Below are 18599 nucleotides of genomic sequence, written 5' to 3'. Positions count from 1 at the left end.
AAGTCACCAAGGCATATTATAGTCAAATTTGCCAAAACCAAAGATAAAGAGAATTTCAAGAGCAGCTAGTGATAAATGAAAAATCACCTACAAAGGACAGTCGATAGGAATAAGCTCAGACTACTCGGCAGAACCCATGCAGGCAAGAAGGCAATGTGATGGCCTATATAAAGCATAGAGGGAAAAAAATTGCCAGCCAAGAATCATATATTCAGCAAAACTATCTCTCAAATATGAAGGTGAAATTAGGATATTTCCAGATAAACAGAAGTTTAGGGAATTTGTAAAAAGAAAATCAAATCTACAAGAAATACTAAACGGAGTTCTTTGGTTAGAAAATCAATAATATCAGTATCATTCCAAGGCTAGAACACTGGACAGAGCAATCAGATGTTAACCCAGAAAGGGAAATCACAAAAACAAATCAAGACAAAAAAAAAAAAAAAAAAACAAGACAGGGAAACAGTGATGTCATTATGTAAAAAAAGACAACATTAAAATAACAAAGAGGGACTAAGAAATGTAGTCATAGGTCTTTCATATGGAGAGGAAGACAAGGCAATATAAAGAAATAAAAGATAGGTTTAAACTTAGAAAAATAGGGGTAAATATTAAGGTAACCACAAAGGAGACTAACTATCCTACTCATCAAAATAAAAAGAAAAAAATACAGACTTGGCAGAAAAAAAAAAAGCAAAAATGAAGAAGAGGAAAGGGCAGTATAAAAACTGCTCACCACAAAAAATTAAGTGGGAAATAGAATCTGTCAACAACACACAAAAAAGATGTCAAAATGACAGAACTAAACTCATACCTATACATAATTATTCTGAATGTTAACGGACTAAATGCACCAATAAAGAGACAGAGTGGCAGAATGGATAAAAAAACACGATCTGTCTATATGTTGCCTACAAGGGACACACCTTAGGCTTAGAGACACAAACAAACTAAAACTCAAAGGATGGAAAAAAATATATCAAGCAAACAATAACCAAAAAAGAGCAGGAGTGACAATATTAATTTCTGACAAAATAGTCTTTAAAGTTAAATCCACCACAAAGGATAAGACAGGACACTACATAATGATTAAAGGGACAACATACCAGGAGAATATAACCATATTAAATATCTACACTCCCAATGACAGGGCTCCAAGATACATAAAACAAACTCTATCAGCATTGAAAAGTGAGATAGATAGCTCCACAATTATAGGAGGAGACTTCAACACACCACTTTTGGTGAAGGACAGGACACCCAGAAAGAAGCTCAATAAAGACACAGAAGAACTAAATACTACAAGCAATCAACACGAACTTATAGACATATACAGAACACTCCTCCCAACAGCAGCCAAGTATACTTTGTTTCCTAGTGCACATGGAGCATTTCACTAGAATAGACCATATATGAGGTCATAAACAAGCCTTAGCAGAATCCAAAACATCAAAATATTACAAAGCATCTTCTCTGACCATAAGGCCATAAAAGTAGAAAACAATAACAGAAAAAGAGGGGGAAAAAAAAAAATCAAACCCTTGAAAACTGAACAATACCCTGCTCAGAAAGACTAGGTTACAGAAGACGTTAAGGATGGAATAAAGAAATTCATAGACTCCAATGAGAATGAAAATACTTCCTGTCAGAACCTTTGGGACACAGCGAAAGCAGTGCTCAGAGGTCAATTTATATCAATAAATGCACATGTACAAAAACAAAAAATGGCCCAAATCAAAGAATTATCCCAACAACTTGAACAGATAGAAAGAGATCATCAAAAGAAACCTTCAGGCACAAGAAGAAAGCAAACAATAAAAAATTAGAGCAGAACTAAATGAAATAGAAAACAGAAAAACAACTGAAAGAGTTAACAAGACCAAAAGCTGGTTCTTTGAAAAAAATTAACAAAATTGATAAACCATTGGCCAAACTGACAAAAGAGAAACAGAAGAGGAAGCAAGTAAACAAAACAAGAAATGAGGTGGGCGATATTACAACAGACTCAAGTGAAATGAAAAGAATCATATCAAATTACAAGGAAAAATTGTACTCTAACAAATTGGAAAACCAAGATGAAACGAATGAATTCCTAGAAACACACTACCTACCTAAACTAACACAAACAGAGGTAGATCAACTAAACAGACTCATAACAAAAGAAGAGATTGAAAAGGTAATCAAAAAACTCCCAACAAAAAAAAGCCTTGACCTGGATGGTTTCACTGCAGAGTTCTACCAAACTTTCAGGGAAGAATTAACACCATTACTACTAAAGGTATTTCAGAACATAGAAAAGGATAGAATACTCCCAAACTCATTCTATGAAGCCAGCATAACCCTGACATCATAACGAGGTAAAGACACCACAAAAAAAGAGAATTGTAGACCTATACCCATCATGAACTTAGATGCAAAAATCCTCAACAAAATTCTAGCCAATAGAATTCAACAACTTATCACCATGATCAAGTGGGATTCATATCAGGTATACAGGGATGGTTCAGCATTAGAAAAACAAATGATGTAATCCATCATATAAATAAAACAAAAGACAAGAATCACATGATTTTACCAATCAATGCAGAAAAGTAATTTGACAAAGTTCAACATTGAAACTCTTTGTAAAAGAGGAATAGAAGGAAAATTCCTCAAGATAATAAAGGACATTTATACAAAGCCAACAGCCAATGTCATCCTGAATGAAGAGAGTCTGAAAGCATTCCCCTGGAGATTGGGAACCACACAGGGATGCCCTTATCACCACTCTTATTCAACATTGTGCTGGACGTCCTAGTCAGAGCAATCAGGCTAGATGAAGAAATTAAAGGGCATCCAGATTGGCAGGGAAGAAGTATCTCTATTTGCAGATGACATGATCTCATACACAGAAAACCCTAAAGAATCCCCAAGAAAACTACTGAAAGTAATAGAAGAGTTCAGCAGAGTATCAGGATATAAGATAGACATCCAAAAATCGGTTGGATTCCTCTACACCAACAAAAAGAACATCTAGGAGGAAATCATCAAATCAATACAATTTACAGTAGCTCCCAAGAAGATAAAACACTTAGGAATAAATCTTACCCGAGATGTAAAAGTACAAGACACTAATGCAAGAAACCAAAAGAGACCTACATAACTGGAAAAACATACCTTGTTTATGGATAGGCAGACTTAACATTATAAAAATGTCTATTCTACCAAAAACGATCTATAGATACAATGCAATTCCCATACAAATTCCAACGACATTTTTTAATGAGATGGAGAAACAAATCGCCAACTTCATACGGAAAGGAAAGAGGCCCCGAATGAGTAAAGTATTACTGAAAAAGAAGAACAAAGTGGGAGGCCTCACTCTACCTGATTTTAGAACCTATTACACCACCACAGTAGTCAAAACATCCTGGTTCTGGTACAACAACAGACACATGGACCAATGGAACAGAATTGAGACTCCAGACATAAATCCATCCACATATGAGCACCTGATATTTGACAAAGGCCCAAAGTCAGTTAAATGGGGAAAAGACAGTCTCTTTAACAAATGGTGCTGGCATAACTGGACATCCTTCTGCAAAAAAAATGAAACAAGACCCATGACTCACACCATCCACAAAAACTAATTCTAAATGGATCAAAGGCCTAAATATAAAATCTAAAACAATAAAGATTATGGAAGAAAAAAGAGGGACAATGCCAGGAGCCCTAACACATGGCATAAACATTATACAAAACATTATAACAATACTGAAGAGAAACTAGAAAACTGGGAGCGCCTAAAAATCAAACACCTGAGCTCATCCAAAGACTTCACCAAAAGAGTAAAAAGATTGCCTACGGACTGGGAAAAAGTTTTTAGCTATGACATTTCCGATCAGCGCCTGATCTCTAAAATCTACATGATACTGCAAAAACTCAACTACAAAAAGACAAACCAATTAAAAAATGGGCAAAGGATATGAACAGTCACTTCACTAAAGAAGGAATTCAGGTGGCAAACAGAAACATGAGGAAATGCTGACGATCATTAGCCATTAGAGAAATGCAAATCAAAACTACAATGAGATTCCATCTCACTCTAACAAGGCTGGCATTAATCCAAAAAACACAAAATAATAAATGTTGGAGAGGCTGTGGAGAGACTGTACACTTATACACTGCTGGTGGGAATGTAAAATGGTACAACCACTTTGGAAATCAATTTGGCGCTTCCTTGAAAAGCTAGAAATAGAACTACCAGCAATCCCACTCCTCGGAATATATCCTAGAGAAATAAGAGCCTCTACACGAACAGATATATGCATACCCATGTTCACTGCAGCTCTGTTTAGAATAGCAAAAAGATGGGAGCAGCCAAGGTGCTCATCAATGAGTGAACGGATAAATAAATTACGGTATGTTCACACAATGGAATACTACGCATTGATGGAGAACAATGATGAATCCACGAAACATTTCCTAAACATGGAGGAATCTGGAAGGCATGATGCTGAGTGAAATCAGTCAGTTGCAAAAGGACAAATATTGTATAAGACCACTATTATAAGAACTCAAGAAATAGTTTAAACAGAGAAGAAAATATTCTCTGATGGTTCTAGAGGGGTGAGGGAGGGAGGGAGAGGGGATTTTACTAATTAGATAGTAGATAAGAACTATTTTAGGTAAATGGAAAGACAAAACACAATACAGGAGAAGTCGGCACAACTGGACTAAACCAAAAGCAAAGAAGTCTCTTGAATAAACTGAACTCTTCGAAGGCCAGTGTAGCAGGGGCGGAGGTTTGGGGGCCATGGTTTCAGGGGATATCTAAATCAATTGGCAAAATAAATCTATTAAGATAACATTCTGCATCCCACTTAGGAGAGTGGCATCTGGGGTCTTAAATGCTAGCAAGCAGCCATCTAAGTGGCGTCAATTAGTCTCAACCCACCTGGAACAGAGGAGAATGAAGAACACGAAAGACACAAGGTAATTATGAGCCCAAGAGACAGAAAGGGCCACATAAACCAGAGACTACATCAGCCTGAGACCAGAAGAACTTGATAGTGCCCGGCTACAACCGATGACTGCTCTGACAGGGAACACAACAGAGAACCCCTGAGGGAGCAGGAGAGCAGTGGGATGCAGACCTCAAATTCTCATAAAAAGACCAGACTTAATGGTGTGACTGAGACTAGAGGGACCCCAGAGGTCATGGACCCCAGACCTTCTGTTAGCCCAAGACAGGAACCATTCCCAAAGCCAGCTCTTCAGACAGGGATTGGACTGGACAATGGGATAGAAAATGATAGTGGTGAAGAGTGAGCTTCTTGGATCAAGCAGACAAAAGAGACTATGTTGGTATCTCCTGTCTGGAGGGGAGATGGGAGGGCGGAAGGGGTCAGAAGCTGGCCGAATGGACTAGAAAAGAGAGAGTGGAGGGAATAAGTGTACTGTCTCATTAGAGGGAGAGCAATTAGGAGTATATAGCAAGGTGTGTATAAATTTTTGTATGAGAGACTGACTTGATTTGTAAACTTTCACTTAAAGCACAAGAAAAATTAAAAAAAAAAAAAAGCCATCCATGAGGTAGGTACTAATATTATCCCATTTAACAGACAGGAAAACTGAGACATGTAACTTGTTCAATGTCACACAGCTAGTAAGTGACAGAAGCAGGACTTGACCTGAGGCAGTCTGGCTCCAGAGTTCAGATGCTGAGCTCCCCAGTACAATGTAGCCAATGACCATGGTGCAGTAAGCCCACTGTTTGGATAGGAGTGAGATCTTCCTTTCAACTCTAACTGATGTTTAATGAGCACTTGCTTTGTGTTCTTAGCCTGATGCTGAGATAAAGGCTGTATGTGGGTCATTTAATATTCCTATGTGATTATTTCCCCCTCGTGTCTGTGAGCTTGCTATAGTGTGGGGGCTTGCGTGTTACTGCGATACTTGAAGCTATGCCACTGGTATTCAGATACCAGCAGGGTCACCCATGGAGGATAGATTTCAGCTGAGCTTCCAGACTAAGACAGACTAGGAGGAAGGACTCGGCATTCTACTTCTGAAAAGCATTAGCCAGTGAAATCTTTATGAATAGCAGCAGAACATTGTCTGATGTAGTGCTGGAAGATGAGCCCACCAGGTTGGAAAACACTCAAAAGATGACTGGGGAAGAGCTGCCTCCTCAAAGTAGAGTCGACCTTAATGACATGGTTGGAGTAAACCTTTCAGGACCTTCATTTGCTGATGTGGCATGACTCCAAATGAGAAGAAACAGCTGCAAACATCCATTAATAATCGGAACCTGGAATGTATGAAGGATGAATCTAGGAAAATTGGAAATCATCAAAAATGAAATGGAATGCATAAACATTGATATCCTAGGCATTGGTGAGTTGAAATGGACGGTATTGGCCATTTTGAATCAAACAATCATATAGTCTACTCTGCTGGGAATGACAACTTGAAGAGGAATGATGTTGCATTCATCGTCAAAAAGAGCGTTTCAAGATCTATCCTGAAGTACTACGCTGTCAGTGATAAGATAATATGCATACGTCTATAAGGAAGACCAGTTAATATGACTATTATTTAAATTTATGCACCAACCACTAGGGCCAAAGCTGACGAAACAAAAGATTTTTATCAGCCGCTGCACTCTGAAATTGATGGAACATGCAATCAAGATGCATTGATAATTACTGGCAACTGGAATGCAAAAATTGGAAACAAAGATGAAGGATCAGTAGTTGGAAAATAAGGCCTTGGTGATAGAAACAATGCCAGAGATTGAATGACAGAATTTTGCAAGACCAACGACTTCTTCATTGCAAATACCTTCTTTTGCCAGCATAAACGGCGACTATACACATGGACCTCGCCAGATGGAACACATAGAAATCAAATTGACTACATCTGTGGAAAGAGACGATGGAAAAGCTCGGTATCATCAGTCAGAACAAGGCCAGGGGCCGACTGTGGAAGAGACCATCAATTGCTCTTATGCAAGTTCAAGCTGAAACTGAAGAAAATCAGAGCAAGTCCACGAGAGCCAAAATATGACCTTGGGTATATCCCACCTGAATTTAGAGGCCATCTGAAGAAAAGATTTGATGCATTGTGCACCAGTGACCGAAGACCAGATGAGTTGTGGAATGACATCAAGGACATCGGCCATGAAGAAAACAAGAGGTCATCGAAAAGACAGGAAAGAAAGAAAAGCCCAAATGGATGTCAGAGGAGACTCTGAAACTTGCTCTCGAATGTCGAGCAGCTAAAGCAAAAGGAAGAATTGATGAAGTAAAAGAACGGAACAGAAGATTTCAAGGGCGTCTCGAGAAGACACAGTAAAGTATTATAATGACATGTGCAAAGAGCTGGAGATGGAAAACCAAAAGGGAAGAACACGCTCGGCAGTACTCAAACTGAAAGAACTGAAAAAAAAATTCAAGCCTTGAGTTGCCATAGTGAAGGATTTTATGGGGAAAATACTAAACGATGCAGGAAGCATCAAAAGAAGATGGAAGGAATACACAGTCATCATACCAAAAAGAATTACTTGATGTTCAACCATTTCAAGAGCTAGCATATGGTCAGGAACCAATGGTACTGAAGGAACAAGTCCAAGATGCACTAAAGTTTGGGGAAAAACAAGGCTCCAGGAATTGATGGAATATCAATCGAGATGTTTCAAACAAACAGATACACCACTGGAAGTGCTTGCTCGTCTATGCCAAGAAATATGGAAGACAGCTTCCTGGCCAGCTGACTGGAAGAGATCCATATTTATGCCTATTCCCAAGCAAGGTGATCCAACCGAATGTGGAAATTATAGAACAATATCATTAATATCACACGCAAGCAAAATTCTGCTGAAGATCATTCAAAAACTGCTGCAGCAGTATATCGACAGGGAACTGCCAAAAATTCACGCCGGTTTCAGAAGAGGACGTGGAACCAGGGATATCATTGCTGATGTCAGGTGGATCCTGGCTGGAAGCACAGAATACCAGAAGGATGGTTACCTGTATTTTATTGACTATGCAAAGGCATTTGACTGCGTGGATCATAACAAATTGTGGATAATATTGCAAAGAACAGGAATTCCAGAACACTTAATTGTGCTCTTGAGGAACCTTTACATAGATCAAGAGGCAGTTGTTCGGAGAGAACAAGGGAATACTGATTGGTTTAAAGTCAGGAAAGGTGTGCATCAGGGTGGTATTCTTTCACCATACCTATTCAATCTGTGTGCTGAACAAATAATCTGAGAAGCTGGACTATATGAAGAAGAATGAGGTATCAGGACTGGAAGAAGACTTGTTAACAACCTGTGTCATGCAGATGACACAACCTTGCTTGCTCACAGTGAAGAGGACTTGAAGCACATACTAATGAAGATCAAAGACCACAGCCTTCAGTTTGGATTGCACCTCAACATAAAGAAAACAAAAGTCCTCACAACTAGACCAATGAGCAACATCATGATAAATGGAGAAAAGACTGAAGTTGTCGAGGATTTCATTTTACTTGGATCCACAATCAACAGCCATGGAAGCAGCAGTCAAGAAATCAAAAGACACACTGCGTTTGGTAAAAGACCTCTTTAAATTGTTTGAGATCAAAGAAGTCACCTTGAAGACTAAGGTGTGCCTGACCCAGGCCATGATATTTTCAATCACATCATAGCATGTGAAAGCTGGACAATGAATAAGGAAGACCAAAGAATAATTGACCCCTTTGAATTGTGGTGTTGGCGAAGAATATTGAATATAGACTGCCAAAAGAACAAACAGATCTGCCTTGGCAGAAGTACAATCAGAATGCTCCTTAGAAGCAAGGATGGCGAGACTGCGTCTTACATACTTCGGACATGTTGTCAGGAGGGTTGAGTCCCTGGAGAAGGACATCATGCTTGGCAGGGTGCAGGGTCAGCAGAAAAGAGGAAGATCCTCAACGAGGTGGATTGATGCGGTGGCTAAAACAATGAGCTCCAGCATAACAACGATTTTAAGTATGGCTCAGGACTGGATAGTGTTTCGTTCTGTTGTGCACAGGGTTGCTATGAGTCAGACCTGACTCGATGGCACCTAACAACAACAACAACAACAACCTGTGATTATTCCCATTTGGAGGAAACTGAGGCTTAGAGAAATTAAGTAATTGCCAAGTCTCTCAGCTAGTAAGAGACAGAACTAGGATTTGAACCCAGATCCTGTGGCTCCAGAACCTGTGTCTGTAACTAGAGCCTTTCCTGCCTTCAGGTTCCCAGAACCCCTGTTTCTCTCATACCTCTGATCACTGCTCCCCTCCAGGGGTAGGGACTGAATTACAACCATCTTTGAGTGAAGACTGAACGCCAGAGCTGGTCAGCAATAATTTGCTGAAGAAGTATATGTCTGCCCAGCCCAGATGGTAAGGTCCTTGAAGGTAGGGGCTGGATGGTAATGCTTTTATGTTCTTCCTTCCCCTTAACCCCCAAGCGGTAGTATGTATATGGAGGGCCAACCAACCAGTTGCTGTTGAGTCCACTCCAACTCATGGGGACCCTATGTGTATCAGAGGAGAACTGTGCCCCACAGGGTTTTAATGGCTGGTTTTTTTGAAAATAGAGCACCAGGCCCTTCCTCTGAGGCATCTCTGGGTGGACTCTAATCTCTAACCTTTGGTTAGCAGCCGAGCACGTTAATCACTTGCACCATTCGGGACTCCATATGTTCATAATAAAAGAATGAATGGGTGAGCCTTTCCCCCCACCTCCTTGGGCCTTACAAAGCCCATGTGGAGTCAACTTCCAGACACAAGTTCACAGACACCCTCCCCCATACCTGAGACCCTGACCGGGGTGCTCCTGGGAGGGTGGCTGGGTGCTAAGACTCCTCCCTTCTCCATCCCAGGGGTCACCTCCGTGCCCAAAGTAGTCATTGTAATCTGAGCCCCCAGCAGCATCAGCCCCTCCCCCCTCCAGCCTGTGTCTGGCAGTGTGCCCCACCTCTGGGCCGCTTTTTATTTCAGAAATGCTGACTCACTGGCCCAACAGCCTGTGCCAAAATGACTTAGCCAAGGAAATCAGTTACAAGAAAATCCCAGAAAGCAGGCCAAGGGCAAAGGAAAGCACTTTTTGGACTGTCCCATGCCCTACACCCCCAAACCCTCTTCTCTGTATGAGGCACTGAGAGTTGTTGGAGACAGGTGTTCATGGGCTGAGGAAAGACCACACACATGCTCTATGTCCTAGTCTAGGTCAAAGAGCCTCCCCCTAAAAAAAAAAACGCGGTAAATCTTTATGGAAGCAGATTGCCACGTTTGTTACCTGTGGAGCGGTGGGTAGGCTCGAACCACCTATCGCTTTTGTTTAGTAGCTGAATGCTTAACCACTGCTCCACATGCACTGTTCTGAAAACCAGGAGACCCATGTTCTTGCCTGCCAACTCGCTGCATGACCTCTCCTCCCATCCCTGGACCTCAGTTTCCCTGTCTGTAAAGGAAGTGTTGGAATATTCACTTGTCTCTAAGATTCCTTCCAGCTCTAGGTTTATCTGAAACGATGTCTGAGATGCTCTGGGTATCAGATTCCTAATGCAGCAACCAAGAGTGATCAGTCTTGTCTGTCTATCAGCAGGCAAGAACTTGGAAAAATGACAATGTGCATGACAGTTGTACAGCAAACTCCCCCAGATGCCCTGTGTCACCAGGAGGAAACTGAGATACTGGAAAACTTGTTGGGTTTCCCACGGTCACGCTCTCTGACCCTGTTGGGTAAAGAAACCTCAGTTGTTACGGAATCGACTCCCAATTCATGGTGACCCATGTGTGTCAGAGTAGAACTGTGTTCCATTGTTTTCTGTGGTTGATTTTTTACTACTATTATTTATTTATTTTTTTATTGTGTTTTAAGCAAAAATTTACAAGTCAAGTGAGTCTCTCATACAAAAATTTATATACACCTTGCTATATACTCCTAATTGCTCTCGGCCTAATGAGACAACCCGCTCTTTCCCTCCACTCTCTGTTTCATGTTCATTCCACCCGCTTCTGACCCCCTCTGCCCTCTCATCTTCCCTCCATCTGTGGCTGATTTTTTCTGAAGTAGATTGCCAGGCCTTTCTCCCAAGGTGTTTCTAAGGGGATTCAAACCTCCAACCTTTCAGTTAGCAGCCAAGTGTGTTAACCATTTGTACCATTCAGGGACTCTGTAACCTGACCCTACAAATACCAGTAAATTTCCAGGAGTCCTTAAACTAGCCCAAGCCAGATCTGGCCCACCCCCCATGCACAGAAGGGCCAACTGTGATCACTAATTGACCTCAACAGAGGACATAGCGACAGGAGGAAGGAATCAGAAGGACAATCATCACCCAGACCCTATTCTAAAGCAAGAGGTCTGACAAGAATCACATCACCTCCTGTTTCCTTACCACCTTCTCGAATTTTCCCTCCCCAGTACACCTGTGCGGCTGCCATCTTGCTACCCAAATCACATATAAGCCCTGCTTCCCTGTCACTCAGGGAGCCAGATCTGAGGAATTGCCTCCTAGCTCCTTGCTCTGTGCATTGCAATAGAGATACATTCTCTTTCTCAAAGATGGGTGTTCGGATAATCGGCAAGTCTGAGCAAGCTGGACAAGGACCCACCTTCTGGGACCCCTGAAATAACAGCCTTGACCCCTGAGGCCCTCACCAAAGCTGCCTTCACCCCCTCCTTGTCTCTGCCAGAAAACCCTAGGCAGCTAGATCTCACAAGCCATGACCGATGGTTACCACTACTCACTGGTAGTCTGCTTTTCCTCCTCAAGTCAGCGGGGGTGTAGATGTTTAGGTAGAGGCAGTCTTCAGAAAACTTGTGAGGAATGGTCTCATTTCTGTTGGTAATGAAGTCCCAGGTCATCTCTTCTGAAAATGCATCTTGGGAGCACCTGGGACCGAGGGAAGAATGAACTGCTGAGCTTCAACCAGGTCTAAGCGAGGGAGGCAGTGTCTCCAGGGGTTGGGACAGGACGTGGATTGAGAGGATTAAGCCTCTGTGTGGAGTCTTTACTATCAGATGCCAACACACTGGAACGGTAAGGGGTTACCTGGAGGTGGAGGGGACCTAAGAGGGGCTGGAGGTGGGGAACCTGGGAGTCACTAAGGTATCGCACTCAGAATGTCATTTCTTGGAACTTAACCCTAAAGAAATGCTGATGGCTCTGCACAAAGGTTTAGCTACATGATGTTCATCATAGTGTTATTTATATTATCAAAAAAAGTTAAAAAAAAGCTTAGTACCCAAAATAGGAGACTGGATAAATAAATTATGGGTTAAGCACCCAAAACAATGCAGCTATGAAATGTCAGATTATGATATTTAGTGGCATAGGACAATGTTCAGTATATACTTCTAAGTGAACAAAACAGGCAGCCAAACTATCTGTAGAGTATGATTCCATCTCAAAAGGAGAAAGTAGAGTTATACAATAGGAAGGAAAATAAAACTAAAAAAAATTCTGAAATATTCACAGCCGTTCTCTATGGGTGGTAGCGTTGTGTATGATTTTAATGTTCTTACATCTGTGTTTTTTTAACTTTTCTGTAATGAATAATATTACATGTGTAATCGAGAAATGAAAACTGTGAGTAGTGTATTTAAAGAAAAAAAAAAAGGAAAGCAGCAAAAGTCTGGGCTTTGGAAGCCCCGAAAAATGTCTTGCTGTGGAGAATAAGGTCTCAATGGGTGGAGGCAGGTGCGCCAGGTCCCCAACGGGAGGCACAGGCCAGCCAGGAAAGCTTTGACCTTTTGCCCAGCTTGGCCAGGGGGATGGGGACCCATGAACCATTCTCTGCTCATGAAGGGTCAGCTGGACATACCTGGGAGGTGGTAACTCACCTAGTAGTCACACTCTCCTCACCTCCTCACCTGCCCACTCCCCAACCACGCCAGGCTTCAAGGCAGGAGAATAAATAGGGTTATTACTTCTGATCCCTTCTCCCAGTCAATTGTTTATTTTTCCCAAAGCATTTATCATAATCTAACATATAACATAACCCTATGGGGCAATTCTGGAGCCCTGGTGGCACAATGGTTAAGAGCTCAGGCTGCAAACCAAAAGGTTGCTCTTCAAATTCACCAGCTGCTCCTTGGAAACCCTGTGGGGCAGTTCTACTCTGTCCTATAGGGTTGCTAAAAAAAAAACCCCCCTATGAGTGGAAAATGACTCGATGGCACCTAACAACAACAACAACAACTTGGAGTCACTTCTACTCTGTCATAGGCGTCCGGGTGGCACGGCAAGCAGTTTGCAATCAGCTGCTAACCTAATGGTAGGCGGTTCAGACCCACCCAGCCATTCCATGGAAGAAAGTCTGGGTGAGCTGCTTCCTTCAAAAGTACGGCCAAAAAGTCTACAGAAAATGTCAGCCCTGTAACACTGGGGGTCAACATGAGTTGGAGTCAACTCGGTGGCAACGGGTTTCTTTTTCGTTTTCTAAACATATTACATAATTTATTAAGTAATATATATATATTTTTTCAGGGAAACCCTGGTAGTGTAGGGGTTAAGTGCTACGGCTGCTAACCAAGAGGTCAGCAGTTCAAATCCACTAGGTGCTCCTTTGAAACTCCATGGGGAAGTTCTACTCTGTCGTATAGGGTCGCTATGAGTCAGAATCGACTTGATGGCTGTGGGTTTGGTTTGGGTTTTATTTTTTTTATCTGTCTACCCCTGCTAGAATGCAAGTGCAATGAACAGAGAAGTTGTTGTTTTGTTCACTTAATGAATCCCAGAACAAATTAGAAGCCAGCCAGACGATTGCCTTGATTCTTTTCTGCATCACTTCGAGGCCATCATCCCCACTGAAAGATGTCGAAGCCACACCCCAGCGGCTTACATTGGAGGGTAAGAGGTGGCATTCTTCACGAAGCTCCAGGACTCCACAGGCTGTGGAGGAGCGAATCTCAGGGATCCAAGAGGGGGCTTGGCAAAGGGGATTCCCAGGAAAACAGCCACGGGCTGTGCAAATCCTTCTAAGCTGACAAACTTCCCCAGGACTTTGCCATGGACGGTGTCCACCACAGGTGGCGAGGATGGGTGCCCTGCTGGACATTGGGAGGACACGAAGACACATCAGAGATCAAAAAGAGCAACTCAAAAATGCTTTAGAGATACTTTATGGTGCTTTGATTGGCCTTTACCCCACTCTGTCCCTGGCTAAGTACCATCTTAAAGACCAGCAGCTGTGTTCCAAGTGTGGGACCCTGGTCCCTGGTTCCAGAGGAACAAAGCAGATCTGATTCAGAAATCATTGTAGTTGACTCTTCCGACCTCTCTGGGGGCTACCTGAGTGTGATGTTTGCTGTGGGTTTTTCATAAATGCCTTTTATCATGTTGAGCAATTTCCCTTCTATTCCTACTTGACTGAGAAATCCATAGAGACAGAGTAGACTGGTGGTTGCCGGGGAGTGGGAAAGAAGACAGTGGGGAGCAACAGCTCACTGGTAAGGGGCGTTAGTTTGGAGTGATGGGAATGTGTGGGAACCAGATAGAGGCGGTGGCAGCACAGCACTGTGAATGCACTGAATGCCGCGGGATTGTTACTTTAACATGGTTAATGTTATGTTATGTGAATTTCACCTCAATAGATTATTAAAAATAAACATAAATAAATGCACAAAGGAGGCTGCTAGGATTGACTATGACATTTGGTTTCCTCTCTTAGAAATCTCTGGAAGTATTTCACCCAGTAGATGCTGAGCTGCATGCTAGATGAGAGGATGAGCAAGAGGTCGCCCTGATTCTCAGCAGTTGTTAACCTTGCAGGGAAAGTGAGGCCCGGATATACCTGACCCTAATGTGGGAAGAATGTGGTCAGTGTCCTGGGAGAGGTACCAGTGAGGTGCTACAGGAGTTAGAAGTGGAGTGATGTCTTCTGGTTGGTGGCATTGTGAAGGAGGTGGCACTGGAGCTGGAACTGGCAGGAGGGGAGGATTTGAACCAGAGGAGATAGAAGAGGGCCTATAAACCATAAAGCAGACAGAATAGGCTGAGGCTCTGAGACGGCAAAGTGCAAGGTCTGCCCAGGGAAGGACGAGTGGCCTACTTGGGCCAGGTGGAATCTACGACGGGTTGGTCACCCTGGAATGGGAGAGGTGCATGCTAGGGAGGGCCTCCAATGCCAGCCTAAGGGTTTGGGCTTCAGTCAGTGGAATAATGAGCAGCACAGGACAGTTCTGGAATAAGGGAAAGTGGCCCAGCAGCTGGAAGAAGATTCTTCTGGTGGCTCTGAGCAGGTGCACCCAGCAGGGAGAGAGTCTGGGGATCAGATTCTTGTCTGTTCCAACTCCATCCTTGTAGAACAGACAAGTCTTCCCTCTTGAGCTAATATTCACCTCCCTGCAGCTTCCACCATCAGTCCTGGTTCTACCTGCTCTGGGATTGCACTGAACTAACGTATCTGCTCTTCAGGCACTTAGCCATGCCCATCCCTCGAACCTTCTCTTTTACAGCCCCAGTAGCCTTCATGTGTTTAAACATTCCTCATAGGAACTTATTTCTAGCCTCCTGTCCTCCCATTTGCTTCCCTTCGGGTACAGACAAACTGTCAACATCTCCTGAAAGCACGAGCCTAGAACAGAAAAGAATAACATAGATACGGCCTTATGGAAGAATATCTAATGATATGGGACACTCTTCAAGAAAATGTAGGTTACAAAGCAGTATCCATGTCGGATACTGTTAACAGTCAGTCCATACTGTGAACATTCAGATTGCTTTCTTTTGTTGTTGTTGCAAATTTGTTACAAACGACAGTGAGATGGACTCTCTTGAGTGTACATATATCGAAATGCCAATGGGTGATGTCATTACAGGTGACATTTTTTGTGTGTGTGTGCTTTTCAAGTTTTCTGCACTGAGCATGGATTCCTTTCTATAATTAGAAGGAAAAATATGAAGAAATACAGTTAATGTATATAAGGAATTTTGAAGATGGTGTTGATAGGACCTGGCACCTGACCAGATGTGGGGGACACGGAAGGGAAAGGAAGAAGACCAAGAGGCTAGCTTGTGGTCCTGGGTTTTGTTTCAGACTCATTTCGCTGAGGTTCAGCCAGATAACCAGGTGAGAAGGTGCCACAGGAAGTGAGCACTTCAAGACTTGAAAGGGGCAGGGTGAGGCCATGGGTGCGTGAGGCTTCACTGAGGAGGCCGGTGTGAGAGGAAAGAGAGAGAGCTAAGGATAAGAAACAGGGGACAGCTACAGCTGAGCCTGAGAAACTCCCTCAGAGGGGTGGTAGGGGTCACAGTGGGGTGGTGGGGAGACAGCATCATGGCAGCCAACGGGGAAAGAGGAAGAGGGGCTGGCCAAGTGAAGAGAGTGCTTCAAAGATGTTAAGGAGAAGAAATTGAGAAGAATGCACTCGGCTTGGCCTTTATGAGCTCAATGATAACCTTCAATCATGAACAGGAGTCAGATTTCCCAGGTTTAGAAAGTGGGTGAATGGAATGGGGGCATAAAGAATAATGATAATAACAGTGGTTGCCACTTACGTTATGACTCCAGCTCGTTTAAATTAAGCCTCAAAATAGCCCTGCTAGGTAGGTGTTAATACACCCATTTTACAAAGAAGTAAACTGAGGATGTGAAAGCAGCCAGTGTGGACTTTGTAAAGATGGAGACGGGATGCGGTAACCAGCATAAGAAAATGTATCACACTCCAAATTCAGTTCCTTTCTCACTGTGCCCTCACACTCAGTCCCAGCCTCTCAGTGTCGCAGCCACCAACTCTTTTTGCTCCAGAAAGAAGACAGAATCCAGGTGGGATCTGGGCTGTCAGCATATTAACAGGGGGAGTGCTGGGAGTGCTGGCCTGGTTTCCAAAGCCAGTGATGCATCCCAGGGCATGATTGTCTGGTTGACCTTGGGCAAGTACTTTCCCTCTCTGCACCTCAGTTTCTCCTTCTCTAAAATGGCACAGATGCATTCTGAGGTCCCTGGCTGTACCCCTTTATGTATCGACTCCTTTTTCATGCTTCCTCTATATCAGGAGGAGCCCTGGTGGCACAGTGGTTAAGAGCTTGGCAGTTCGAGTCCACCAGCCACTCCTTGGAAACTGTGTGGTGCAGTTCTACTCTGGAGCAGTTCTACTCTGTCTTAGAGGGTTGCTATGAGTGGGAATCAACTCCATGGCAAAGGGTTTGCATTTGGTTTATGGTTTTCTGTATTTTACACTATCTTAAGTGCTTTGGAAACGATAACCTATTTCATCCTCACAACAGCCCAGTGAGGTAGTTACTATTATCATTCCCATTTCAGAGATGGAAAAACAGAGGCACGGAAAAGTTAAGGAGAGCACACAGCTAGTAAGTTCCGAGCTGGATTCAAACCCAAGCACTCTGGCTTTAGAGTTCATGCTTTTAATTCTCTGCTAAGCCATTTCCCGTGACTTGGCCATATCTTGACTAATAAAAGACCTCATCTGTGAGGCATGAGGTGAGCTCTTTGCTGCCCTGCAGGTAGGGCGGTGGGTGCCCAGTGTTTATCCCCTCTTGCACCACCTCCAGGACCCAGGTTGGGCTGGCCGGTTTCTCCAATTGGTAAGGCACGCCCTGTTAACTGAACGAGACTTCTTCTTTGCCCTGAATACAACTCCGTCCAATTCTCCCAAAACAAGGATTTCCAGTTGTGTCCCCCAATATTTGTATTTCAAAATGACTCACCCCGAACCATGGCAGCGGCGAGAGAGGCCAGGACCAGAGCCAAGAACCGCATCGTGGAAGGGTTACTGTATCTGCAGCCAGCGAGGTCTCCGCGCTCTGCAAGGTGCTTCGCAGGTCGAGGTGCTTCGCCGGTCCCTCCCCAGTGCCCAAGCTCCTGGCCAGGACCCCGGTTAGCCTTAACAGAAGATATCTTGAAAAGCTATCCCTCTTGTAAGAATCGCTGGGGCGGGGCGGGGGGGGAGGGGATAAGCCACGGCCACCCGGAATATGACCTCTTATCTAAGCAGCCTGAACAAACTCTCTAATTCCCAAAGTTACAAACTTATTAAACAACTTGTTACATAAGGGTTGCCACTTTTGCTGGACCTTGATCTCAGTGCCCTGTGAATTTCCCAAAGGCAAGCAGGCAGAAGCCCAGGAGCAAGATGAAGCTTTGATCTTGGAAACTCAAAACAAACTTTAAAATTGTTAGAGAAACTCCCATCCCCAGAACTGCTGGGTAATTTAGGACAAATCTCTTAGCTTCCCTGGGCTTAAATTTCCTGGATTTCTAGGCTCTCAAATTTGGAAGACATCTTAAATTTCATCCAGTCCCCCATGTGATGCCTCGATTAAGTTCACAACATTTTTGCCAGCTGACCCAGCCTGCTGTTACACACTCCTGAGACAGAGAACTCCATGCCACTCAAGGCAGTGGTCTTTGATCGGACTATTCTTACAGTGAAGGATATCCATCTCCCCCTTGTGCCTGGCTGTAGTCATCCATCCATACTTTATTCATTCATTCCTCAAACATTTACTGCATGCCTGGCACTTTGCTAGGTGCTATGGATATGAAGATGAATTCAAAACACATCCCATTTTTTCCAGGTGTTCACCGTGTAGTGTACAACACAGACGTGGGGGAGAAATTACAGC

The 18599-nt window shown here is 43.2% G+C and overlaps 1 protein-coding gene across 2 annotated transcripts in view; it reads right to left on the bottom strand.

Annotated features, from left to right (window-relative positions):
- LOC100673502 (liver carboxylesterase 1-like) overlaps positions 1-17733 on the bottom strand; it is a 42363-nt gene extending 24630 nt beyond the window's left edge. Inside the window, exons 1-3 of one of the 2 annotated variants that reach the window (XM_064274017.1) lie at positions 17682-17733; positions 13855-14062; positions 11759-11903 (exon numbers count right to left, since the gene is read on the bottom strand). In XM_064274017.1, the coding sequence (XP_064130087.1) occupies positions 11759-11903; positions 13855-14062; positions 17682-17733 (405 nt within the window). The remainder of the gene's footprint in view (positions 1-11758; positions 11904-13854; positions 14063-17681) is intronic. The other variant, XM_064274018.1, reaches the window with a different exon arrangement.
- Positions 17734-18599: the final 866 nt, after the last annotated feature.

The sequence above is a fragment of the Loxodonta africana genome, chromosome 21, assembly GCF_030014295.1.
Source record: "Loxodonta africana isolate mLoxAfr1 chromosome 21, mLoxAfr1.hap2, whole genome shotgun sequence".
Lineage (NCBI taxonomy): Eukaryota > Metazoa > Chordata > Mammalia > Proboscidea > Elephantidae > Loxodonta > Loxodonta africana.
Note: the sequence above shows the minus strand (reverse complement) of the source record. Positions and strands in the feature narration are given on the sequence as shown.